The sequence below is a fragment of the Triturus cristatus genome, chromosome 7, assembly GCF_964204655.1.
Source record: "Triturus cristatus chromosome 7, aTriCri1.1, whole genome shotgun sequence".
Taxonomy (NCBI): domain Eukaryota; kingdom Metazoa; phylum Chordata; class Amphibia; order Caudata; family Salamandridae; genus Triturus; species Triturus cristatus.
Genome location: NC_140590.1, coordinates 583,828,863 through 583,856,378, shown reverse-complemented (window position 1 = coordinate 583,856,378; position 27,516 = coordinate 583,828,863). Strand labels below are relative to the sequence as shown.

Below are 27,516 nucleotides of genomic sequence, written 5' to 3'. Positions count from 1 at the left end.
CACAAAGGCCAGATCATCAGTCCCAGGAGTGGAGGAGACTGACAAGCAGGTAGGAGAGCTGTTCAGACAGATGAAATATCAGGAAGCTCGCTGTCTGGTCCGCATATCTGACGCACTCTCGACTAGGGTCTAGGGTTGCCCATCTCACACACCTTGTCTTTCTTACCATTTCTGAGGCAGGCCCTGTACACTGCCTAGCCAATCACCGGAGGTTCTTGGTTCTTCAGCCACATCTAAACCAGTAGGAGTTCAAATATGGCTTACTGGAGTCTGCCACAATAATCGTTCCTATGGATGGTAAAGGACACAGATTACTACATACTGGCGAGTCTTGTCTTGGGCTTCCTCCTGTGAGGCTACCTGGAGTGCAGCAAATTAGTTCTTGTTTTGTGTTATTGTGGGAAGCATTAGGTCAAGTATACCTTGCCTATATGTGCATTACATCCTGACCATGACGCCTCCACTTGCTGGGTCCTAGTCGCTATCTTGGGAGTGTGCTGTTTGGGGTCCATGGTGGTCACTGCCTGGAATCTGGAGTTGGGCTTGCAGTTTAAAGTTTAAGTTAGGTGTTCTTCCTGTCGGCAGTTCCCTATTGTTTTATACTTAATTTGATATCCTTTCCTTGGCTTTCCCCAGATCCTCCACTTCACATCTTCACACAAACATATACTGCCCTCAGCTCACCATTTGTTCTGCCACTGCGCCACCCACCTTCCAAGTGGTGTACCCAATCCTATAGACCACTCAATTGTTCTCCGTCGCAACACATTACTGTTGATTCACCACATACCCCATGCTCAATGGCTGCATCCCAACTCTCCAGCAGACCTCTGATCACCTAATCCCTGAATGTGAATGGGATATCCCATTTTGTTAAGCAGAAGAAGGTATTCAAATATCTTCGCTCCAAGATCTCATAGGCCTTTTACAGGAAACACATTTCTCTATGCAACCCAGGCGTCTTCACCTCTAGGGGCTACTCCTCCCCCTACACTCCAGATGCAGGTCAGCCTGTTGCTGTCTCATCTCCTCCCCTGGGTCAAAACATTCCCCAATCCTATCGCTTTCAAATCCAGACAGTCAATCCACAACTAGGCAGAGACACAAGGAAATGTTAGAGCACAAAAACCCAGCCACTTCTAAAAGAGTGGCTTCTAAACACACAGTGCAAAAACCACCTTCATAAAAAGATGTGTTATTACATTGTGAGTTCTGGCACACTAAACTCACCTCTCCATCTTAAGCCTTTGGGAAGATAGGCTGGAAAACATATTACACAGCCTTCCCATTCTATCCTATGGGCAAGATGGCCGTTCAACAGTGAAAAACAAAATGGAGATTATTTCACTGTCAGGACATGGTTCTCACCTTAGTACATGTCCTACCTTTCACATGCACTTCGCCCTGCCCAGGGGGTACCCTGGACCTACCATAGGGGAGTCTGATGTGCATAGAAAGGGAAGGGTACAGTCTGGCAAGATGGGTGCACTTGTCAGAAAAACATGGGGGTTTAAAACTGCGCGCAGGCACTGCAATGGCAGGCCTGAGTTACCTTTTTAAGGCTACTTGTGTGGGTGGCACAATTAGTGCTGCAGGCCCACTAGTAGCATTTGCATTACCAGCCCTGGCACACATAGTGCACTTTACTAGTAAGGCAAATATACCAATCATGGACAACCAATTACCATTATACTATACAAGTAGCACTTGCACTTTGACACTGTTTCGCAGTGGCAAAGTGTCCAAAGCATCTAAGTTGGCAACACCATGTCAGGAAAAAGGTCTAGAGGAAAAGCAAAAAGTTTAGGGAACTTTAGCCAAAAAGGACCAAGTCCTACAATGTGCATAACATTTAAAGTACAACTGTGAATTCATGCCAAGGCTCCCATCTGGAAAAACATGGGATTGAAGATTGGATGCACCATATTTGTATGGTGTGAGAAAGGCAAAGCCACTGTTGATCAAATGTTCAGCGATAGGGCCCTCAAATCCTTTGAATTGTGATATGATGAATTTGGCCTGAGCACCACACAAATGGGGCAATATTGACAGCTACACCACTGCCTGAGGATGCGGCTGGGGGAATCTCCCTTTGTGCATGATACATCCCTAGTCATAAGGCATCTCAAAGAGTAAAGCAAAGGGGTGGTCTCAGGTTAGACAATTCCCTATTCTGCCACAATGGAAGCTTCAACAAGATTCTATCGAACAACTGATTCGCAGCTCTACTACACTGAGTAGAATGAGACCACCTTACTGGAATCCTAGATACATGAGGGAGGCTAGTCTAAAATTCCCCTATTTCAAAATTTTAAATAGTTAGTATGAGCCGGGGCAGGTCTGTTTCAGAACTCCCACTGATGGAGATAAACACATTCATAAAGTGGTCTACAACATATACTGTGGTGCTGCTATGCACTAACTAAATACTGGTCCGTCTTTGGGACACACTCAACTGTCGTGTGATTCTCATATTCCCTCCTCGACCCATCTGGCTGTGCTGCACATTGTTGTGGATGTGGTGAGAATCTCTACACACAATCATAAGTGGTAAGAAACATCGCAGGCAGCAGTAAAGATTTGAATATTAACACACTGCAGATCTGCTGTTGTGCCTACTCATGATAAATGGTGGTTGGAGATGCTTTGATTAGAATAGGTTGTTTATAGGGCGTATGTTAGAGTCTTTGGGTGTTTTCCTGACCTTGCTTACAGAACAGTGGAACCCCCGCCCTCATCATATGGATACCAGTCACCTCGTAGGTTTTCAATGTGTATGCACCTTATGTTATACTTTGATGTATAGCCTGACTGAGATTTCAGGTGGGTAAGGTGATCACTGCTAGGTTTGGTATCTTGATGCTGTGTGGAATGGTGTAGAACGATTCAGTTCTGGGACTGTGTTGTTTAGTCAATCGCTTTTGAGGTCTGCCTTTACAGCACAGCTGTTGGCAGATAATTATGTGAGAATTACCAGGAGGGGCTTTGGCTCCGCCCACATGTTGGGAGTCAGGAGTACATGTTTTGATAGGGCAGAAGTTGTGTGCTTCCACCAAAAATTGCTTACCCTCCACACAACTGTGATCATTTTGTTTATTTACACAGCTGCCTGAGCTTGAATTTTCAGGGGCACGCGCATGACATTGCTATGCTATTAAAGTTTCTTAGATAACTAGATACATTATGTTGTTTTTCTCTGCCAGCAGCATAGATGGGGGAGGGCAATCAATTACCTACATGGATTTTCAGGTCTGGCTTGACTGTGAAACTGTCACCTGACCTTTTAACCTACATCAATAGTACTCGTCAGTTCTTTGCTTCCACACAAATACTTGTCCGTTTTCATGCTATTTACATGTAATGCTTCACATTACCATACAGCATTCCTTTAAAGCCAGACCTATTGGCATTTTCAATGCCTGTCCTATATCTAAAGGCCTTCTATTCCTGCTCCTTATTGTCATTGTGCTTTGCGGGGAACTGTTATAGATATTTGGGGGGGGAACTCGTTGCATTGTATAACATGTGTTAGACATGGAAATTGTGAATTATTGTTTACGGTCAAGCTGTCATCATTTATGCATGCTTTGGATGGAAAATACCAACAAATAGCATGAGAAATTAAAATAAGAATTGAACACAGCAAACTATTACGATAAGCTATCTTAGCAAACTATCATAAAGAGTAGAAATGTCTTGACAATCCTCTATTTTTTAAAGAGGCTCTCTTTGTTCCAGTAATGTTTTCTCGCTTCCTCAACAAAATATCGCTAGCTCTGTTCTTAGCCATGTCGTTCCATAATACTTAGCCTACAGACCAGCCTTTTCAGTTTTTTTGTAAACTTCAAGACATCAGTTGGGTTGGACAGTTTCCTGGTAAAAGCCAATCTCCTGGTGACCCAGAAAGTTTGTTGTTCATTCATTCCTTGCTCTGTCTTCCACGTCCTGCCTGTTGTACAAATCCCTGCATATGCAGTAGCACTCACAGGATCCCAATACAAGCACTCTGCTGTTTCCTTGGCTCTTCGCCATCATTCCAGATAGTTTTTTCCTCCAAATAGCTCCTTCCATCATCACAAATCCCCCACTCATGTAAAGATCTCCAAGACAAAATCTGCATTCACTGGAATCGTTCACTCTGCTTGCACCAATCCCTCAGTTGTACCAGACAGAGACCAAGCAGTTCACAACTACTAAATGAGTTGCACATCGTTCTTGCCTCGTACGAGCGTGGAAATACAATGTTTGATCTGTGGCACTCCTCACCAAAACATTCCTACAAATCTATCAAATGGATAATCCCATAACACACTGATGCTTACTCCTCACAATCCCTAAATACCACTCTACATGCTTAGTGACCTTGAATGGTGATGAGTCCCTGCACTGCTTGTTTCAGCTTAGCACCAGTTTTATTAATATCTCTTTGGTAAGTGTGCAAAAGAGATCTATTGGCACCAAAGAATAGCATCGCAAGTTAGCACCAGTATCACCAAGCATAAACAATACCTCACCCAACAGGGGACTGTGAACTCCAGAACTCACTTCAAATTACAACATTCTACATGAATAAGCATTGAAAAGAGCGTTTATAACAAACTATCACTTGGGTACTTCTTAGAATGTTCCTTCCAGCAGCGGCTCCTCTGCTGATGCGGAAGAGCGTCATCCCACTGCTCTAAGAGCAGTGCAAAGGAAAAATAAAATGATAATAACCAAACGTTATTATCATATTATTTTTAGTATGGCTGCAAGTTCCATGTTAGGGTGGGGTGAGGCTGGGCTTCCGTGACCCAGAGAGTAAAGGAGTGGCTGCTGAGCCGTAAATGCGCATTACAGTTTGGCCGGCCATCTTGGGCTGGCCAAACCGTCATGCGCACTTTTCATGTTATCCACTGGCTGTATTGTGCAGGCTGGGTGGAGAACATGCACAACCTTTCAGTTCATGTCTGAACGCCGAACCACGGCATTCAGACTAATCACGACGCTGCTGTAAGGCAGCATCATGATTGGCTAGGTGAGTCTGGGAGACTGGGTGATTCTGGGAGGTAGGATACAGCGAGGACGGAGGAGAGCCAGCCACCGACTCACGGCTAAGTTCTTCATTTGTATTTTTTTCTTAGCCCCCCAAACCCACCCGCTACCGTCCCCTGCCAGACACCACTGGCACATTCCTTGTTGACACGACCTAAGACACCTCCCTTGGGCAGCTTTGATCAATTTAACGTGATCTTAATGCAAGGAAAGGGTATGAGGGTGCCTAGGAAGGAGCCGTTTAAGTCTTAAAATTTGTCCTGGTTCTCAGTAAATTTTAAAACTAGTAAAGTTTAATAAAAGTATGTGAAGAAAATCATGGTATGAGCCTAACTACACTTTTGCACTGCTTGAAGACTGGCTTAGGGCATAACGCTTAGCCTGTTAGAGCTCGCGTTCTTGTCCTACAATGCTCACGATCTGGTGCTGAGGTAGGGGATTGTGCAGTTTCCCTCTCCTTAAGGCCATCTTGCTGAGGCCGCGGGGGAAAGCAGGTTAGCGTTTCAGTTCTGACGCTGCCAATGCACCAAACTCCCCATTAAAATCGGGCAGATGCATAAATGCATGTAGAGGGCCCGCCGCTAGTGTGCCAAAGGGAAGCCCGCCTGCCCCTGTTCATGCCCAGTCTGCACCTTGCGCCAGAACTCCTGGACAATCTTCCCCCCAGAGATGTATACCAGAGAGCTGCTAAACCACTCAGGTAAGAACACTCTGTGCAACATGTCTGATTTTTTAAAAAGTTTGGAGTGCCATCAATGTGTAAATTGTCATCCAGGCCAAAACCGCCTCTCAAATTTAATAGACCTAATTTTAAGCAAAATGACCTCTCTGCAACCTCCCCTGTTTGTACCACTGAAATTAACTGCGTCCTGATAAATACCCGCTCAGTAATCAAAAACAAAAATACATTTCTAGAATTCCTTGACACACATGCGCGGGAGACTGCTTTTCTCACAGAAACATGGGCAGGCGAGCTTTCTGGCTCTGACTTTGCAGCAGCGGTCCCTGCTGGCAGTGCTATGTATAGACATGCGGGGGCATCTGAGCATGGTGGAGGTCTAGCGGTACTTCACAGCGACATGCGGGGGCATCTGAGCATGGTGGAGGTCTAGCGGTACTTCACAGCGACATGCGGGTGCATCTGAGCATGGTGGAGGTCTAGCGGTACTTCACAGCGAGCACCTGGAGATTATGTATGAACCTGTAACAGATTTAAATTGTGAAGCACTTATTTTTAAATGCACATTCACTAATAATTACGCTGCTAATGGAGTTTTAATATATAGGCCGACGTGTACACAAGCAAATATTCTAAAATCTATCAGTGACCTCCTGGGATCATGTATGCAGCTTTTAAACTTTACCATTTTGTTATTTAGAAGATCTATCCAAAGGAGAAACTGAACAACTCAACCTGAGCTGTTTCGACTTTAAACAAATGGTAAACACTGAGCAGGGCATGTTTTGGGCGGCATTTTTTCAAGAAACCAAGACCTGCAGTTGGAAGCTGTGCTCCCACTTACATGGTCAGATCACAATGCCATCAGGTTCACTATAAAACTCCCTTACCCAAGCACCTCAGGAGACACATCCACACAGGCAATTAAATATCGAACCTGGAGCAAAATTAATAAAGATGAACTCACTGCGAGGTTAGACGCATCGCAACCCTATCTTGTAAATGATCCTGACCTAGATGCAGCTAGTTACTTCAACTGTATTAATCAAGCAGTCATCAAGTTAGCTCTTTTTGAAGTTCTAAAAACCACAGAAATTGACTAACTGATCCCTGGTTTCCATCCAAATTAAGATTATTAAAACAAAAATGCCGTAGGCAGGAGAAAAAGTGCAGGAAAAATGATAGTCTTGATGTAAGAAAGAAATAAAAGCAATGTATCTTTGAATAAAAAAACATGATTATCGCAGAGAAAACGAAATATTTTATGGAAAAAAATCACACATGCAAACGCATCTTCTAAAGAACTATTTAAACCTGTCAAAATTCTCTCTAATCCCACTATCACCAAATCCATGACTCCCAGTCAATCCTAATGTGGTAAACTGGCACACATTTTCCTAACCTTGGAAATGGTATTCTGAATTTGAAGTCAGCCGCAATATCATCCAGCCCAGTTCCAAAACGCAACCCCTAGGAACCAGGAGAAGTCAGCTCCATGAGTTTCCTCTTCTAGAAGAAGAGGAAGTCATCAAATTAATAGAAATCGCAAAGTCGGGTGCTCCCTCCGATCCCTGTCCCCCTAACATTCTGCATGAACAGTCCCTTCTACCGACTTATTGAATGATACTATTCTTAAGGGTCAATTTCATAAAGTCTGTAAAAAGTTATCCTTCCATCCATTGTTTTTTTTTTTTTTTTTTTTTTTTTTTTTTGAAAAACCTTTATTGATGTTTCAATCATTTACATGTATGGGCCTACAACCCCTCGGGGCCGGCCGCTAAATAATCAGGATAATAACAAGCGAATGTCAACACAGGCGGCACCTCGGAGAGCGAAATCTTAAGTTCAATATAGTCCGGCCAATAAGCCGCGCAGGTAGGGCACCAGGAAAGAGAAGGTTTTTCATTTTATGATGAAACAAAAGAGTAGGATCAGGTGCCAGACAATTTACCAACAGTGAGAAGGGCCAGGATAAGAGACAAACAATTAGCAGCAATACAGTTAGGCGATGGTGCAGGCGCGAGAAAGTACGGATGGGGAAAGACATCAAAGAGAGTTGCGCCTACTGGTCCCCGTACCTAAAGCCCAGCGAACCCCCCAGAAACTGTGGCACACATGAAGAGCAAACGATTCACAAGCCGGGTGGTGTATCGCACTGATCCCAGAAAAAAAAGGGCAAAAAGAGACAGTGGAGAAAAAGGAGGCCATGGAGAAAAAGATAAAGACGAAAGAGTCCCCTCCCCCATCCCCCCACCCTGCACCTCTGCAAATGAGTATGGCCCCACCCCCCAGCAGTGTGCCTGTCGCCCTGGAACTAGACCCGAAATATAGAAGAGACAGGGAAAAAGAGAGTGAGAAAGGGCCCACCCGGACGGGTGGGCGGAGAGAACATAATAAGTTGGAGGAGGGCCATCAAAACATATCCCCGGCTTCTCCCTCCCGCACGGTGAGGTCTCCCCCCAACAAACAAGCAGCGGCACCAAGCCGAGTATATCAACAAAAATAGGGGAGGGGGGGGGGGATGGGAGGCATTGCACACCGACTGTTCGAATGACCCCGGGAGCGCACAACCATGAGTCCGCCTATCTATGAAGTGACCCCCCTCGGAGGATCAGCCTCAGCCTTGACCACTTTTTGCGATTCTGCCCATGCCTGCCCCTTGACCCAGCACCATGTCCAATGTCCCAAGGTATAGAAGTGTCCAAAAACAGTTGGGAAACGCCGCACACAGGTGGGGTGGAAGTCTCGTGGCATCCGAACAGACCGCTTCATGGAGGGGCATCTTTTCCAGTGTTGCCCGAGGATCTGCACTGCCCACAAGGACCTGAGAGGCCAGAGCAGCCAAATGAGATACACGGTGCTGAAAGTGTCCCTGGGCCGCCAGAGACCGCGCACGGGACAAGGCCACCATCTTCCGCGCAGGTCCAATACCTCCGGAGCCGATCAAGTTCACCGTTGGCCGATCACACGGTAGCATATGGTCCGAAGTGTCCGGCTGTACACTAAGCGTGGGGGGGGCCACAACATCTTTCTCTTGTGGGCAGTGTGGAAAGCCACTGCGTATCCGTGGACCAGCATGCCGCCACTGTCCCAACGCTGTTACCACACCATCTAGCTTCCCCCCCAGGACCTCGGCGCCATGAGCGAAGGAGTAATGGAGGGCACCCAGGGCCTCCAGGAGGTCGCCATATCCCAGAGCGGCTCCCTCCGATCGCTCCGCCACACTCCCGAAAGTCACACACCCCCAGTCCCGCTGCGTCCCAGCGGACAGGATGGCCGGCTGCATAATGACAAGATGGCCGCTGGGAAGGCCCGACTCATATAGGGGCCAGGACCCGGGGAACAACGCCTCGAGGGCCACGTCGCTGGAGACAGAGATCCCGGGACAGGCACAGATCCAGCCGTTGCGCGGTCACAGGCAACAGTCGCCTCCGCCACGGACCATCTCCCGCAAAGAGCCGGGAGCAGCCCGCGAGGATCAAGGCGGGCCAGGGACGGCGCCCAGGCAGCTCACCAACAAAGGCAGGGGCAAACGCCACAGAATCCGGAAATCGTACACCCGGGCATGTCCTCAGTCCGCAGCGCTCAGTAGAGGGGAGCGGTCACTGCAAAATGCAGGCCGAGGGGGGCTCCACTCCGGTGGACCGGCTCCACCCAGGCACAACAGGCCGCTGTTGTTCAACTGCCACCCGGTCGAGGTGCCCACTCGAGGTCCCGGCTTCGGGACCGCACGGGCCGCAAAGTTCGATCACTGATTTCTCCGGGTGTGTGGCAGTCAGAGACCTCGGAGTCACGCGGTCGGTTGCCACGTTCACTTACGGACACATTCTCGTGGTGCAGAAGAAGGATCTCTTGCAGGATATCCGTGCGGGGTGCGGAGGCTCACGGAGCCGGGAATCTACGCTGCCGTCTCGGTCGCCATCTTGGCTCCTCCCCCCTTCCATCCATTGTTAAAGAAACCCTCTCTCGACCCCTATGAGGCAAAAAGTCACCGCCCTAAATCACACTTACCAATGGCAACTCAAATTTTCGAAAGGCATCTTAACTCTGAACTGCCTAGCTTCCTGGATGAAAATGAAGTATCAGACACTGCGTAATATGGATTTAGGGGAAATCATAGCATGAAGTCACCTCAAATAGTTGCCACCGAAGAAATTAGATCAATTGTTGACAACAGAGGAAATGCTGTGGAAATCTTGCTAGACTTATTCGCGGCCTTCAACACCATGAGTCACACAGTGCTAGTAGATCGCGTAGATGTCATGGGTACTGGAGGACCGACACTCGAACTGCTGCGTTCCTTTCTCTCAGATAGAGAACAGTCCGTCTCCCTGGGAGAGTACACATCGCAGCCCTTCTCTTTGACGTGTGGTGTTTCACAAAATGATTCTTTGAGTCCCATCCTCTTTAATGCTTATGTGTCCCCCTGGCCAGGCTGATCCGCTGTTTTTGATTCTCAATGATTTCGTATGCAGACGCTACGCAGGTTGCAGTGTCAATTTCAATGGATGGCTGCGACACACCAAATGCTTCAACAACTATTTGATTGAGGTTGTTCGTTGGATGAGAGAAAATTGTCTTAAACTTAACTCAGAGAAAACTGAGGACCTTTTGTTCAGGAGAGACTCTTTCTTTTGGAACACATCTTAGTGGCCCCAACATTTGGGCCCCCTCTCTGTGCCGGTCAATGAAGTCAGGAATTTAGTGAACTCTTTAATGTAAATCTGACTTTCTAAGACCAGATAAGCAAGCTCACATCCACTTGCTTTTATGTATTAAGGTCTCTGAGAAAGATTGTACCAGTTATTCCATTTGATTTACAAAAATCAGTAATCACTGGCCTGGTGCTTTCCAGACTCCATTACTGCAATGCATTTTACATGGACGCCCAACAACGAATTCTGAATAAGCTGCAAATTTACAAAATGCAGCAGCCCACCTCTTAATGAGAATTCCAAAATTTAAATCAGCCTCTCAAGCAATGTTGGAGGTACATTGGCTTCCCATTAGGGAGCGAATAGCCATCAAGGTGTTATGCCCTGCCCACAAATCACTTCATGAGACAGGGCTGACTACCTTAACACAAAATTCAAATGCTAAACAGCTAAGAGAGCCCTTCGTTCAGTTACATTAAGAACAGTAGAGACTCCTAAAATTAGCAAAGCATCTTGGGGCGGCAGAGGCTTTACTTCCGCCACCTGCAAACTTTGGCACAAAATGCCCCGGCGCCTCAAAGACTAGCCCAACTTTTTTTTGCTTTAGAAAACAACTCTAAACCTGGCTTTTTACATCTACGCCACTCAACAAGCAGAATCAACGTGACATCTAGCAGACATTAGTGCCAAGACGCCTTTGGGAGCCCCAGCATGTGGTCAGGATCATTTGCAAGAAGCATAGTATTCCAGGGGGCATCCTCTTGTTTTAAGATGTAGCGTTCTCTGAAGAATTGAGTCTATAAGGGCCAGATGTACATAGACTTCTGTTTACGATTTCCTAATAGGAAATCACAAACAGCTATGTACAACAGTGTGTTTTACACTGTTTGTGATTCCCAATGGGTCGTAAGGGACCTGCCTCATTAATATTCATATAATTCAGGTTGCAATTTGTGACCCATTGGGATTGGCACGCTCCTTCTAATAGCGTCTCCCAAACCCAATCTGCGGTTCAGTAATAGCTTACCGAATCGCAAATAGGGCTTTGTACATATAAACATGCTTTTTCAGGGTGCTGGCCATGTCTATGTCAGTGAGACATCAAGTAGGACAGTCATTGTAATAACGTCTCTTTAATGGATAATACAATCATACACAGAAAGTGTGTATCTTATACAAAGCATATATTCAAACGCTTCTTGGATGCTATACACAATATGAGGTTCAGGCAGCCAGCAGCTTGAGTCTCACTGGCTAGGGATCTCTCTGGAGAGGGCTGCATTGAGACCATTCCCTGCTTCTCTCAAGCCCCTGAGGTGTCAGCGGGAATCCACACAATATAACTAGGAGGGACGATGTGCGTTGGGTACTTCAGCCTTAGGAATGTCTTGTAATTGAACTGATTAATTATGACATTGTTATATGATAAACACTGTGTAATCTTCATACTCTACAACTTGCATTCGGATCCAGTTGATAAAAATGTGAATACATGGTTTTGGTTTGCGTATATATTACTGTTTGCAACATCTACACCGTATTACAAAAATATACTCTTATTTAAAAGATGTGTTATTTTTTTGTAGGTATTGTTGAACTATATGCACAGCTTTTGTGTCGGATTCCTTCTATGCAGTCTGCTAGATGGAGCACAAAACAGTAAAGGCGATGCTTATACCAGATATTAAAGACACCAATGTTAGTCAAATGAACTACTATTTACGGAAATAAAATATAATGATAAAGAGTATTCATAAGCTTTCTCTGTTCACAGGAAAAATGATTTTCCTTGTGGAGCAAGCCCTTTTCCTACTCCCCAACCCTTTTTGTGGGTGTCCCCTTCATTTTCCACAGTGAAAACCACTGGCTGCTGGTGATGTGTTTCAGTATGCCACCATACCTGGGTGGCATTGTCTTAACAGAATAGGCAGAAGGCGAGTGTCTCCAGCTTCACCTCAGCTCTGATGCTGCTCCATCCCCTCCAGCCTCCCTCGGGGTGATGCCCCAGCCTTCCCAGCAGCTCTGACAGGGGAGGGCTAACATGTGCACGGGACTGGCGGCATCCAATGTGTGCTGGCTAAGTGACAGAACACTGGCAGGCAACGGATTCTGTCACTGATTCCCATCCAGTTGGCCATGTTATAAATGGTTTCTGAATGTGTAAATAAATCACTCCCATCCATTATACCAATAAAGAGGCAAAATTGACTTGCACCCAGCTGCCTGCATGTCCGTCTTAGGTAAGCTTAACAAATGATGTAGCCAGTTGCAAGTCGAGCATTTAATGGCACATCTTAGACCCACCAACGTTTCAGAAGCATGATGTAACATTTGACTGGCTCCACGCCAGGGTAATCCACCTATCATAAGAGAGTCAAACAGTGATACCGCATGGACCCCCACCCAATGCCTGCCCTTGCTTCCACACCTCAATATGTGCCATGTGCAGCGGTCCATCTGAAGGCATGGGAATTTAGAAAGGGTGCTACACCTTCTGCTACTGCTGCCGACACTGATGTATTTTAAGGGCGAAGCATATATAGACTGGACTGTGCCTCTTAGGCGCGCACTTTAGCCTGGAATTCGTTAGCGAAGCATCATGTATAAGAGCACCACTGGGATTTTTCACCAGGTGCAGAGCACGTGAATCAGCTGCGGACTATAAGTGTGTGCCTAGTGACAAATTCTGTACCATGGTTAAGTGCTGAATGAAGTGTCTTGCTTGTATACATGCAGGGACAACCGCACAAAGTGGCATTTTCATCAAGCACTCGGATTTTGCACTTGTTTGGAAGAGACGCAACACAATGAGTGTAGTCAATATCTCCTACCTTCAGTGGGAAAACTTTGAGGAAGTGCTTGGGACCCTCCATGCTGACTCTCAAAGCCCCCCTCAGACATACTGGTGGAGATAAATCATGTTATCCATATATTCAGTGATCTATATTCTATGGCCCCCAAGCAGGGGTGTAATCCTGGTGCTATTTTTTAAGGGGACACAGGCCAGACGAGCAGTGAAATCTCCCTTTGGAAGCTGGACTTCTTCCCTCTATGTCACAGCACTAGAAAAGGATCTTTTCCAGCGAAGGATTTCCCATTAAAAATTAAATTAAGCAGGGCGAGCAAAGAGAGGCACAAACATGCATTTTGGCAGGTGCTCCTCAAGCAATGTGTCTCATAATGCCCAGAGCACTTACATTGCATTTACTACATTAATATTTCTCTATAATGTTCTGTTCAGTGGGTTGTATTGCATTGCAAGTGGAGGTTTGCAGCACTTTACTTGCCCGTACAGGGCACAGAGAAAGCCTCAAAGTGCGTGTGGCAGGTCACACAGACAAATGACTGTGAAATGTGAGTCTCAGTTAAAAAGAGGAAACTTTTGTGGACTCGATGTGCAAAGTGTTTCATATTTCTAGTTGTAATCTTTGGAAAAGAAGAGCTGGTATTCTTTAAGGATTGGGAAAGGATGTTAGAGCTGTTTGAAAGCTGAAGGGATATTGCTTGAAACAATTAACCAGTCAGGTGCCAAACCTTTGTGATAACTGGCGCCTACAGAGCTCAATGGACAGCTTGGAAGGGGTTTTGAGATCCTGCCGTGGGAGCTTTTGGTGATGAACCACATTCTGAAGTTGAGTCTTGCCGAAGCAGGGAGCCATTGGTTGTTCAGCTGGGCAGGATGGATGATTATGTAGGTTTGAGGGTGAATATAGTTCTGCTTATAGTGTATTGCACAAGATAGTGCTTCTTGTAAAGAGAGCATTTCCGTAGGCAATACTGAAGATCACTAAGGCCCAGAAAACTCAAAGGTTTAGCGCCTGGTTAGCGTTAGTTTCTGAAAGCAAACCCGACGCTAAACCTGGATTAACCTGGATTAACAAACCAACACAAATTGGTATTTGTATTGGTTTGTATGGAAAAGCACAAAAAGCTGCTTTGCATTACTTTGCGTCACGGGGGCATTACATAGGGGGTACAGGGTAGTCCCATGCAACCACCCAGGCTTTTTGATGCTAAACCTTATCTACTAACACTGGCAGACAGGGTTTAGGGCCCAAAAGAAACGCCACTTGAAAGCAGGCATTAAAAGGTGATATTTTGTAATTTCTCTTTGCTTTTATGACTTTGCATGTGTCATGCACTGTGCAGCAAACATACAAAGTAGGAAATGCTTTGCAGTGTCACTACGCATAGTATTTAGTACTAGAAGGATGGTCTATCAGTACAAAACCTATGGTAGACTCAGGCACACACCCTAGCGCTATGGCGCAAAGGTGAGTGCATGGGGCTGGGCAGGTGAATCAGCGCCAGTGCTAGGGAGAGGAGAGGAGAGTGCCGTATCTCTGTGACAATGGCTAGCTGCTGCTCTCTCTCATGCAACACAGTGCTTCCTCTGTGGGTGCTGCGTTGCATTGCCTCATGGCTATGAGAATCTGGGCCTAAGTATGAGATGAGTGATGCCTTCAAATGGCTACTGAGAAAACTGATAAGGTGTTTGGGGAAGCAAAAAGTGACACTGCCATGTTTACGACATGGGCTATTTGGTCTTCAACTGAGATTTTGTGGACAAATAGAACACCGAGATTTCAGATCTTATTGTGTTAGATAGAGAGTCAGTCTGCACCAGAATTCCTTCTGGAGATGTGGCTGGCAGGAAAGTTTGACCTTAGACCCGTTCAAGGGAATTCATATCTTCCGTTTCACAGCCATACCCAACACCATGTTAGTGGATTAAGTCCTGGAAATTGCTTCCATTGTACTGCAGTGTTCATACATACACATCTGGCCGTCTTCTTGAAAGGGACATTAAACAGAAGGGATGAGAAGGCCAAGACCTGTCAGATTTTAAAGCAGAAAGTGTCTGCTGAAATTATGAAAACCTAATTGTTTACCTATTGGCTTTGGGGTGAGAAGAAAAATCTTAGCTTATTCAGACTCCTCATAATGATCCCAGACGTTTGAAAACGCATGGTGTTTAGTGACGGGTAGACCCAGGAGAATTAGAACCAATGGTAGTGTAGCGTTTACAGCGAGATTCCAAGAGGTGGGCAGTGGACCCCTTCACCAGAGCCAATCTGAAATTGGACTGGTTAAAGTTTAGTTCATTACGGAACTGAATGAGGTTTTTGCTATTACTTGGTGGTAGGACTCTACATTAGTTTACCTGTTACAGCTAGGATAAGTATGGTCTATACAACAAATGGGTATATGTGGTTATAAATCGATTTTCTTTTGAAAAATAGTATAATAATGGTGTATTCAGGGGACAAGACCTTTGGAAAAAAAAATACCCAAGGTAACTGTGGTTACAGGAGAAGACACGGGATGTTATGCTGTATCCTGTGCAGGGGTTGTATGAGGAAGAGGACCTAAAAGAACATTTATTCAAGTGGAAAGTAGCATTCAGGCGTAGTATTTTTTTCTGTTAAAAGGATGGGGTACATGCGATGACATATTATCAGTTCTGGGCCAAAGGGCTATATACATCGCCCCAAAACAGGCGTGTAGATGCTTATTAACTGGAACGGAAAGACTAGTGAGAACACTGTGGCGGTGAGGCTTAGTGAGTGTTTTTTTTACTGGTGAAAGATATGGATATCCTTCTGTTTAGACCATGATTTGGGAGTTAACTTCTGTTTAGTCCTGAGCATAGCTCTTTTTACTCCCTGTAGGAGGATCCTTCGTGTCATGGTGTGAGGTGGAGACGGATTTTCGATATTTGTGGCCCAGTTTTCCACAGTGCAGAATGTCTATTAGATCTTCCTTGAGCCATTTGCTTACTGGCTTCGATTTCTTCAAGGGGTACATGGCCAGGTGATCTAGGATGTTTGCCAACCTGGAAGTTTATTTCTCTCAACGCCTGTCAGAAGTGGTTGTGGTAAAATGATGTGCAAGCAATACCAACCTGAGCTGCCTGTGTGTGACTGGAGCTGCTTGCAATAGAAGAGAGAAGGTGATGTAAACGAGGAGACTGGTGGGAAGAGGCCCAGGGAATGAGCAGCATTGTGAGTCTAGGAGTAAACATGTTCACAGGACTCCACGCAAAGATGTCTAGTGTGGCTCTGATGAGGCGATGGGGGATGGGGGTCGTCAATCTATATGTTTAATTTACTAATGATGCGGTTCTTCTCTGAGAAGCAGAGTGTTTATTTGCAAGCATCATTTTCGTATTTCGGCAGGGCAATGTTCTCAGTGCATTGATATAGTCTCTTGAAGATTGTTTGTGTGGTCCGGGTTTCCATCACATAAATGCTTGTAATACGTATTATAGTATTCCGTACGTTTCATAACTTTTTAAAATAAAATGTAAATATTACTGATTATTATTTTATTTGTTATAGGTCAGTGGAACAATGTACAACACAGGGAGGCATGTTTCCTTAAAAGTGGACAAGGAACATTTAGTGAACATTTCTGGAGGGCCAATGACTTACAGTCATCGCCTAGAAGAGATCCGGCTACACTTCGGCAGTGAAGACAGCCAAGGGTCAGAGCATCTTCTTAATGGACAGCCATTCTCCGGCGAGGTACGTGTTTTCAAATTAAATGACAGAATCTTCTAGCATTACTTTTAACCTAATATTAGTATGTGAATAATTACATATCCTGCAAAATGAGGCTAATAACAGTGTTGTTTATAAAAATGTGCCCAATACCATAGAGTGCTGTATGATGTCCCTGCAAACTTAAGTTAAAACTGTCCTATCATTCTTCCATTCTTACCATCTTCTGTGATGAACTGTATGGTATCCTTCCATTCAATTTTGCTCCACAACTTTTCTCGTTTACATGCCCTAATATTGTTTCTAGCATGAATTCTACAAGTGCAAATCTAGCGGCGTACCTTAAGCTCCTGGCAAATATGGCATTTAGTACATGAGAATACAAATGATGAATAGCACCAGGAAGTAAAGTTCAAGGGGTGCACATTGGTCCATCTTACATTGGCTCGAGCTGACAGAAAAGCAGCACAAATAGAGTAAACTTTAGCACCAGCTCTAACACACTGCACACATGGTTCAAACATAATTAAAATATGGCTTGAATGTGAATTGATGTAAAACTCCACTGCAAGTCATTGATGAATCAATTTTTCAAAATAGTAACATAGTGAAGAAATTACAAGGCCTTGAGGAAGTAATTTCTCATTCCGATCTAACCTCATGTGATTTGGAAATGTTGCCTCAATTCTTGTGCAGCTATAATTATCTATTGTTTTTGGGCTTCCAAAAAGTATACATCCAGGAGATAGGCAAACATCGCATCACACCAGCCGAAAGACAGAAAGGCCCGAGCCTTCCACAGTCAAAATAGCTTTCGGTTGATTGTCACTGCAAGGACATAAAATAATAAAATGTCTACATATTTCACTTTTGGATGCCATGCACCCTTCTTTGTGGGCTAAAAGGCCTACATTGGAGCGACTTAATAATATTTAAAAGGAAGATCTTTTCCCTGTTTAAAGTTATTTTACAGCTGTAGGCCTAACGCCATGTTTCCCTGTGTCACAGTGGTGAATAACACAATAGATACATGTCTTGTAACAGCAATAGAGACATGCCTGGGAAAATAATTTGACTACAAGCACATGAGAAACCTGTGGACGAATAAAAGACTAATAGGCTCTAGCCTAATTGTATGATCAAGGTTGTGTTCCCTTGTCCAGTGTGGGATTTTTGTCTACTGTTGCTGTGTGTGACTTGTGAATCCACAAAAAGATTGAAACCAAAAAAAATGATTTCTATTGATGATGCAACCAAAGGGGTGTTGTCCTACGGACTTGTGGATTATAAATCGACTACACTGTTGAACTTGACCAGAACTTCTTGAGACTTGCCCCTGAATCTTGCAGATGACTTTGGACTTTCCTTACAGACTCTTTGCCGAACCCCTTTCTGCAGACATTATGTAGAACCTTCCTTTGACTCCTACCCGAATCATTTACCCAATCTCATTGCCCTTTGAATGGACTCTTCAAGATATTCCCCTATGTCCCATTGCTTTCCCAAAGTGTGGTTTAGACTGACACTTACGTCAACTTACTGAAGACTCCTGATCAAGCTTCTACAATGCTACTGCTGGTGTTGCTAATACTCTTGTACCTTATCCCTATCATTTTCGATGGAACTTTTTGATTTCTGAACTCTGAGTATTTCTGTGCCTTGGTCTGTGCTTGGAAAACTTTGATAATGCATACAAAAAAGACCAATTGGGATTAGTATCTGAGAATCAGATTCTCATGTTATTGTTCTGTATTGCAGGAACCAAGCTCCTTGTTTGTTTAATTCTAGTTTGCCTAAACCTCTTTAGGAGGCTTGGCCTCCCTGTTGCCACCAACTAGCTCTACAGCTTAGTCTTAAGAGTGATTTATTTGAACTCATTTACTAATTTAAAATAAACACCTTGAACTTGGCTACCGATTCCTAGTCGTCATTGCGTGGCCAAATTGGTTTTATTGTTGATTGAAATTGGACATTGATTGGACAAGAAATGCTAACTCTCTTTCCTCTCAGTGCAACTTATAAAGATCCTTTGGAGGACCAAGATGGAAAGAAATCAATTGGTTTAGTGTTCCAGTAAAGGAGGAAAACTAAACTCCTAGGAACGCTGGATTACAGGAAAACTGTATCTTAAATACTAGTTACAAACATATCTGGGCTAATTTACAAGCCCCCTGCACCATGGGAGCATGACGTTTTTGGACACTCCGGTGGCACAGATTACAAACTCATATCTATGAGGACACGCAAAGCCTCCATGCATGGATTTGAATGGCCTCGTACATATAAAATAAGGCAAGGCAGCGCAAATTGCTGTGTTGCCTTACTCTGCTCTCAGGAGGAATTCCATGGACGTCCAGGTGGGTTTTCGCACGCAACACCCATGGATTTTAACTCTGCCCCAGATTTACAAGAGTATGTAAGCCTAGGGAAGCACCAAATCTTTACACCTTCTGAAGTGACACACAACAAGGAGACATTTCCTTATTATTCGTTATTTCCTCTTTCTACGTCTGCTGCATGCTGCAGCACAAATAGAAAGAGGATAATGCCTCATAGGATTGGTTCTGTGCACCTGTGCAAAAACAATCCTGTCGACAACACAGGCACCTTTGCACTGTGGTGCAAGGGTGAAAAAAGGGGGTTCCGACATGCCGCCATACTAGGATCTCTAACCGTACGACTACCGACTATTGCAATGCAAGTGAAATACACTATATTCCATTAAACTTTCGAGACTTGTTCCATTTGTTAAGAACAAATAAACTTGACTCAAGACCTGATGAAGTTCCCCTTGAGGGAATGAAACGCGTTGGCTGACCATCCTTTTATCAACTTTAAACCTATTTTGAAATAAAGAGGATATCACAACATAACATTGAGGCTCATTGGACTATTTTATCTGTGCACCCCCTTTTTTCATTTTTTCATGTTGTATTGATCTGGAGCACAGTAGCGCCACTCAGCGGCTGGCGTATGGGGTTGATTGCACGAGAATTACTCTATTTTTCTTGAGAACTGATGTGAGGTGCGGCAACAAGGGCCCGCCGTTGCTGCAGTTGAACGTGTGGTGCAAGGGTGCCTGATATGGTGCTAGGCAGCCAAAATGGTACCAGCAAAGGGAGAAAGGACTGGAATGTATGGTATTGCATAAATACTATGCATTCCTACCCTTTCACTTTGTTGTAGGGCAGCAAAGCAAGGTGACTCCGGCGCTGCCCTACACCAAATCCCCATAAATAAGGGCCATAGTGTCCCCCTGGAGTTTATAACAGAGAATGACGATTCTCCAATTATTATGCAGAGGGAATCTTGATTTCATTAAAGACAAACAGAGGCTAACATTATGCAAATACTTTTATTTGCTGCCCAAAACATGAAGCCCTTTAAAGAATGTAAGTACATCATAATAAGTAGAATGTTGACAATATGATGAGTAGACTGTGTAGGCTCTCATCTTCCTCGTGGGCTGCGTTGACACAGCTGAACAACTTGAAGAAACGCCAGAAAATCCAATTAGTCTTTAATATTGTTGTCTGAGGATAAGAAGGCACATTGTATAGTGAAATGTATAAGGACTATTAAAGTAATGTACAATAATGTATTACAATAGTAATCTAAAAGCAGAAAAATTATTAATACATCAAAGATGTAAATGAATTTGAACCCAAACCTCTTCAGGGAGAGGAGGGTGGGATAATGTTAGCCTACGTTTGTCTTTAATGAAATCAAGATTCTCTCTGCATAATAATTGGAGAATCGTCATTTCATTACAAGACCGGAGGCTACCATTATGCATGTTTAACCCCTTGTGTGCGGGTTTATTTCTCCCGCTGTGCGGGAGAAATAAACGGCGTTCGCGAACACGACGTCTCCCGGCAGTCGTGCGCACATGCCCACCGTAATGCATGACGGCTGGGAGACGTCGTGCGCACAAAAGGGGTTAAAGCTATGTAGGATTACACTGTTAACATGCTCAATTGGTCTCAAGTAAAACTTAGAGAAGGTAGCTGCGTTAGACCAATCTGCTGCTTTAAGTATTTTGGGAAGAGAACCTCCTGCCCAGAATACTTTGCTAGCCATCGCACCCCTTGAAGAATGAGCTCCAAATTTGAATAGGTCAATTCCAGCTTCGTGCATAATCATCCTTATCCACCTGGCAAGGGTAGCTGAGCTTACAGGTTTAAAAGGGTCTTACATAAGATAAAAGGAGTTGATTGCAACCAATAGCTCTAAAATTTGAAATCTTGTTTTCATAGCATTTCATACAATTTACAACACATAGTTTTTCACATTCATGGACATAAGGATAAAAGATGGATTCAGACATTGTTTTTGTTCTTTTCCAGATGTCAAAATGGACCCCTTCAGATGAGTAAAATCTGTTAGAAATTTCCAGTGCTCTAATATCAGAAACCCTTCTAAAGGAAATTAGGCATAGGAGAGTAGCCAATTTCATTGAGATCCTTTTAAGGGAGAGTGTATCATTGACAGGCCAGGAAAGGAAAAGATTAAAAATAAGATTAACATCCCAAAGCGAATGGTAACGTGCCTTTGGAGGTCTTCTTAGTCTAATACCTTTCATAACTCTTTTGACAAAGGAGTTGCTACCGATGGAAAGGTTATTAATGAAAGCGTGACCTGAAGAAATTGCAGATCTATAGCAATTGATAGTTCTAAAGGAAAGACCTAAATCAAAGAGATGAGCAAGATAGTTAGCTATTTGTTGAAGAGAACAAAGTACGGGATCCAAATCCCTCTCCACGCACCAACAAGACCATTTTCTCCAGATGCCCCTGTATCTTTTTCTTGTACCTGGAGCCCATGAATCTTCCAGTAGGCTTTTAGCTTCTCCTGAAAGATCAGAATATCTTCCTGAATGCCTGATATCCTCCAAGCAAGAAGGTTCATTTTCCCTTCTAAGACTAAAGGGTGTTCTTCTCCGTCTGGTCCCTTGAGAAGGCCCGGGAATGAGGGAATAAGAAGAGGGAAGTCTACTGTTAACTCCATCACCCCCGGAAACCAAACCTGGGATTTCCAGAAGGGGGTTATCAGAATGATTGAGCAAGACTCGAGTCTGACCTTCCACAATAGTCTCTGAATCATTGAGAAGGGGGGAAAAGCGTAGGCTTTGACCCCTTCCCAAGATTGGAGAAATGCATCCACTCCTGATGCGTATGGGTCTGGTCTCCAACTGAAGTATCTCTCTACTTGGTGGGTCAACCTGCTGGCAAAAAGGTCTAATTGTATCGGGCCCCAAACCTCTTGGATCTGTGAGAAGATCTCCGGGTTCAATTTCCAATCGCTTGCATCGTGGAGGAAATGTGAGTTCCAGTCTGCTCTCACATTCTGACAGCCATGGATGAATTCTGCTCTTATGGTAATCTTGTGTTCCCAGCAAAAATACCATATTCTTTTGGCAAGGTCTGACAGGTTTTTTGATCTTGCGCCCCCAACCCGATTTATATAAGAGACCAGCCGCGGTCGGTAGTAGGAGTAACTGCAGGGCAGAGACGTGGGGAGGGGAGGGGCAGGGTGGGGGGTAGTAAACTATGGATTCCGGAGGTTTTCAGGTAAGTTAACATATAAATTAATAAAACGAATTTTGTTGCATGCACAGCATCGCATTTGGGGATGCAGTGCACGCAACGAAATTCGTTTTATTAATTTATATGTTAACTTACCTGTAAACCTCCGGAATCCATAGTTTACTACCCCCCACCCTGCCCCTCCCCACGTCACCGCCCTGCAGTTACTCCTACTACCGACCGCGGCTGTAAGAGACAGCTGAGAAGTTGTCTAAGCGTATCAGTATGTTTGAGTTTTTTAAAACTTCCTTGAAACTCATGATTGCATTCAGAGCTGCAAGCATCTCCAAAGAATTTATGTGAAGGGATTTTTCTTCCAGAGACCACCTCCCACCGGTCTCTAAGTCTTTTAAGCGGGCACCCCATCCTTGGTTGCTCGCATCTGATTTTATGGTAAAGTCTGTTACATTCCCGAAGATAGCTTTCCCGTTCCAGGCTTGGAGGTTTTTCAACCACCAATGAAGATCTTCTCGGGCATCTTGTGAGAGAGGAAGGGAGTCCTCGTACCAGAGCCCCTTCCTCAGGCCCAATGCCTTTAATCTTTGTAGACCCCTGTAGTGGAGAGGATCTGGTGATATTGCCTGGATAGATGATGAAAGGAGTCCCAAGATCCTTGACAGATCTTTTAAACGGATAGATTCTTTGGAAAGAGTATGAGAAATATGTTTTTTTATCTTGGTAACCTTCTTGTGAGAGAGGGTTAAATTGGAAAGAACGTTGAAACCAAGGAATTGTAGGTCTTGTGAGGGAATCAAGATAGACTTTTCCATATTTATGATGAATCCCAAGTCTTGAAGGAGATTCATGGTTGTATTTAAATGTTCCGTAATTTCCAACTTGTCTTGAGACATGATAAGGATATGGTCTAGATAAATTATTACACAAATTCCTCTCTCTCTGAGAAAACGGACTACTGGACGTAGGACCTTGGTAAAGCACCAAGGGGCTGAAGATAGGCCGAAAGGAAGGCATTGGAATTGATAAAGAATTCCTTTCCAAGTGAAACGAAGGTATTTGCGATATCCCTCATGCATAGGAATGGTAAAGTATGCGTCATTCACGTCTAACTTTACTAGCCAATCCCTGTTTTGCAAGATGTCCCTCAAAAGATGGATACCTTCCATCTTGAAATGTCTGTATATTAGAAAATTGTTTAACAATTTGAGATTTATGACGGGACGCCAGCCCTTGTCCGTCTTTTTGACGAGGAAAATGGTACTTAAGAAACTCTTTGAAATTTGTGAATGTGGGATTATTATAATGGCTCTTTTGTCTAGCATTTGAGACATTTCAATTTCTATTAATTTTGAATTTTCCTTGTCTAGAATAATTTCTTTTGGAATTTTCTTTTGGAAGGGTTCCTTCCAAAAATCTATCTTGAACCCAGTTACGGTTTCTAAAACCCATGGGTCTCCCAGCCACTTGGGAAGGGAGTGAAGAATTCAGACTTACCTTGGAAAGATTGGTTAGAGAACCTAGATCTTCTGCCACGGGACCTTGAATCTCTTCTTCTTTGGGGAAAAAAGTTTGATCGGGTTCCTCTGTAAGGATGAGTGTCTCTTCCTTCTTGAGGGTAAAATTGGGACTTGAAGTAACCACGGCTGACAGGTTGTCCCCTCCTGTCAGCCCTTCCAAAAAGTGGTCTTCCCCCAAAAACTCTGTGCATGTTGGATTGCGCCTTACTGAATGCGTTGAAGGTGGACACGTATTTGCCCAGAGATTTTACAAAGTTATCACCAAACAACAAGCTTTTAGCATCACACATGTCCTCTATCGTGGAAAGGTCCGCGAATTTGGGGTTCGTTCTAAGTACGACAGCCTTCCACTGTTCAGTGATTAAGTTGGCGTTAGCATTTCCAACAAAACAAATTGCGCGTTGAGCCCATCCCCTCAAAAGTTCAATGTCGATAGGAGTATTGTTAGATCTGGCCTGTTCAGTCATATCAAGTATTCTTGAAAGTGGGCCCAGAACATCAAGAAGTTTATCTTGACATTGCTTCAGCCATCTTTCAATTCCTTTTCTAGGGTCCCTACCTGATTTAAAAAGGAAGGTGATCAATTCTGGGTCAAGGTTGGGTGTATTGCAAATCTTGTCCTCCGAAGAGGGGAGAGGGCACTCATTACGCAATAAATTGCGTGTATCTCTGTCCAATGGTTTTCTTACCCATTTTGGTAACTATTTACCCACGTGAGGCATAGGCCACCACTCCTTGCTGCGAGGGTGTCGAATGGCAGTGGGATTGAACATCTCTTGACCAAAGGAGTCTTTAACAGTGATTGAGGAAGTTGAGGGTAGATCCAAATCTTCATCAAGATCCTCAGGGGTATCTTGTGGATCGAAAATAAATTCGTCCTCCTCTAGGTCGTAATCATCAATAAAATCATGGGTATTATAAAAAATACCATCCTCTATAATGCCGCTAAGGGCACCTCTTCTCCCAGTCCCAGGAAACTGGGATCTCTCTATTGTGCTGCTATGAGCACCAGCGTCTGTTGTAGCGCGGGGGCTACCAATTCCAATAGCATGAGTGGATGCCTCTTTCGTGTGTTTTTTCTTCTGATGTACTTTACCCCTAATCTTGGGTACACTGCTAGAGGGGGAATCGCCATCAGAAAGAGAGAAGTACGTCTCTTGTGTGGGAGAAATTCTTTTCCTTTTCAGTAGGGCAGCATTAACTGCTTCCCTAACTGATGATTTGACCTCTTCATCGATTAATTTCTTTAAATTATCCCCCAGATGTTCTTTGTTTGTCTGGGGGGTATTAGTGTCAGGATTCATTTCTATAAGTATAGTTATAACCAAAAAAGGTTAAAGGAGTAGCCTTGAAAATGCTAGTCCGTGACAAAATAAAGCAGGTGTTGGTATTTCCTCCTGGCAGTGATTACTCACGGTTCTATCAGCGCTGAAATCTCTTTAAAAATTGTTTGCAATCTAAACGGAGCACATTTAGAACTTCTTAGATATTTTCAGTAGAAAAGAAGGCCACCGAGTGGCGATCTTGCATCAAATGACTTTCAATGTATTCTTTTCAGAGGCACTGTCTCCGTATCAGGCTCCGTCTGTGTCAGTTAAGCTAACGCGCTTGTATAAGCAGCGTAGCTATGGAAACTGACATCCAAAATGAGACGCGACTTCCTGTTGAAGCGCGTCTCGATTCTTAGGGTGTTGCTAGGACACAGAGTAAACAAGGGGAAACTGACGTCGGAAAGGAGACGCGACTTCCTGTTGAAGCGCGTCTCGTTTCCTAAAATGCTGCTAGGAGGCTGAGTCGAAAGAAAACAAAGCTCCGAATCAGTAAAGATCGTATATTATTTTCTTAAATATTACGCTTGGCACTAAATATCCTCTATGCCCTTGAGGTTAGAAGCAAAATTCCTGATTTGGGGCATATTGAGTATATTTGAAATAATACGATCGTAAGATCGATGTTAATGAAAAGAATCTAGGGTATTCTCCCTGCCATAAATTGGACAAGGGGGATAAATAAAACCTGAAAATGAAGGTTTGGTTATGGAATATAAACAATCTATATAAAGAAAAAACCTTTCTGCAAAAAGAAAGTATTATAATAATAGGTATAAACACAGACCTCAATAATGATAAGAAAGTTTACAGGAAAGGTAAAAAAACTGTCTTGGCTAAATATGACTTAATAATCATAAACAGACAGGAGAGATGGAAAAGAGTACTTAGCTGTGTCAGAGCAGAGAACAAAAGAGGAAGATGAGAGCCTACACAGTCTACTCGTCATATTGTGAACGTTCTACTTATTATGATGTACTTACATTCTTTAAAGGGCTGCATGTTTTGGGCAGCAAATAAAAGTATTTGCATAATGGTAGCCTCCGGTCTTGTAATGAAATTTAAGTCCATTGGGGCAATCGTTTTATAAATGATATTTAGGACATGATATATTTGTCAGATAATAATTTTGTCAACGAAATTCTGACAAGTTACCATCATTTATACTTATCTCAGCAGGAACAGAGAAAGATGGTGCTGGGACCTTAAGTGTCGCCAGGCAGCAGAGTGTGATTTGTTTGAAGTTGAGTAGTGCACAGCAGGCAAAGAGTTTCAAATATATTTCTTTTATTGTTTGGCGGATATGGAGTGATATTAAGGCTGGAGTGATACCAGAGCCTTTCAAACAGAGAATGAGCTTGGGTTAAAAATGTTGTACTCTTTTAGTGTTACTCTGTTAGGCTTAGTTCTTCATCTGGCATAAGGAGGATTACACAAAGCTGAAGAGGGGGACGTACACACTTGTGGTCACATTGTTGACTTGTAATATGAAGAATAGATCTGGGTTGAAGAGGACTGCAGGAACTCTGAATGGATTAGAAGGAGTGGGGGGTGGAGGGGTGGAGCCCACAATGACAGCCTTTAGAATCCTTGGCAACAATGAAGAGAATTTTGTTGTTTTCATCTTTCTGTCAAAGTTAGTTGGCTGACACCAATTTTTATGTATACATGTATTTATTGATATTTATATGGCGTGAACCTAGCAGTGAAACTACATGAGGGGATGGGAGACCATTGTAGATTGTGTATCAAATATGGATTACACAAATACATTTGATTTACATTCAGGCCCAGTGAGATTAAGGAATTTGCCCAGAATCACAAGATGTTGGTCCTAGTACCAAAGCAAGGATTCAATCCTAGGTCCCCAGGTTCTAAAGGGAGCATCTTAATCCACTACATCACACTTCCTCCTTATGGTGGAGACAATTATGCATTATTCTTCTATTTTGAAGTTGTTTCAGTATTCTAATTTGATTTTGGATATCACCACCATACCCATGGTTACCGGAATTGTTACTATTATTGATTTCTGCATCCTTTTTGTTGTTAGAGAGTTTTGGTGAGATGGTTAAAGCTTGAGATACACAACAGGTCACTTGAGTGTTTTTAAAAAAAAGAAAGAATCACGCTCTACTAAAATGGTGTAATTTGAAATCATTTATTCAAACCATTGGGCCAATATGCACTTCAAACTAACTCTAGCTGAGATACAAGCAGACTATGATCAACCATATTTAAGGCTGTTGACATGTAT

At 43.7% G+C, this 27,516-nt stretch overlaps 1 protein-coding gene across 2 annotated transcripts in view; it reads left to right on the top strand.

The window, feature by feature from the left end:
• Positions 1 to 27,516, top strand: part of CA10 (carbonic anhydrase 10 (inactive)) — an 812,800-nt gene that overhangs the window by 579,811 nt on the left and 205,473 nt on the right. For both annotated transcript variants that reach the window (XM_085614410.1, XM_085614411.1), the window contains exon 4: positions 16,710 to 16,895. In XM_085614410.1, the coding sequence (XP_085470536.1) occupies positions 16,710 to 16,895 (186 nt within the window). The remainder of the gene's footprint in view (positions 1 to 16,709; positions 16,896 to 27,516) is intronic.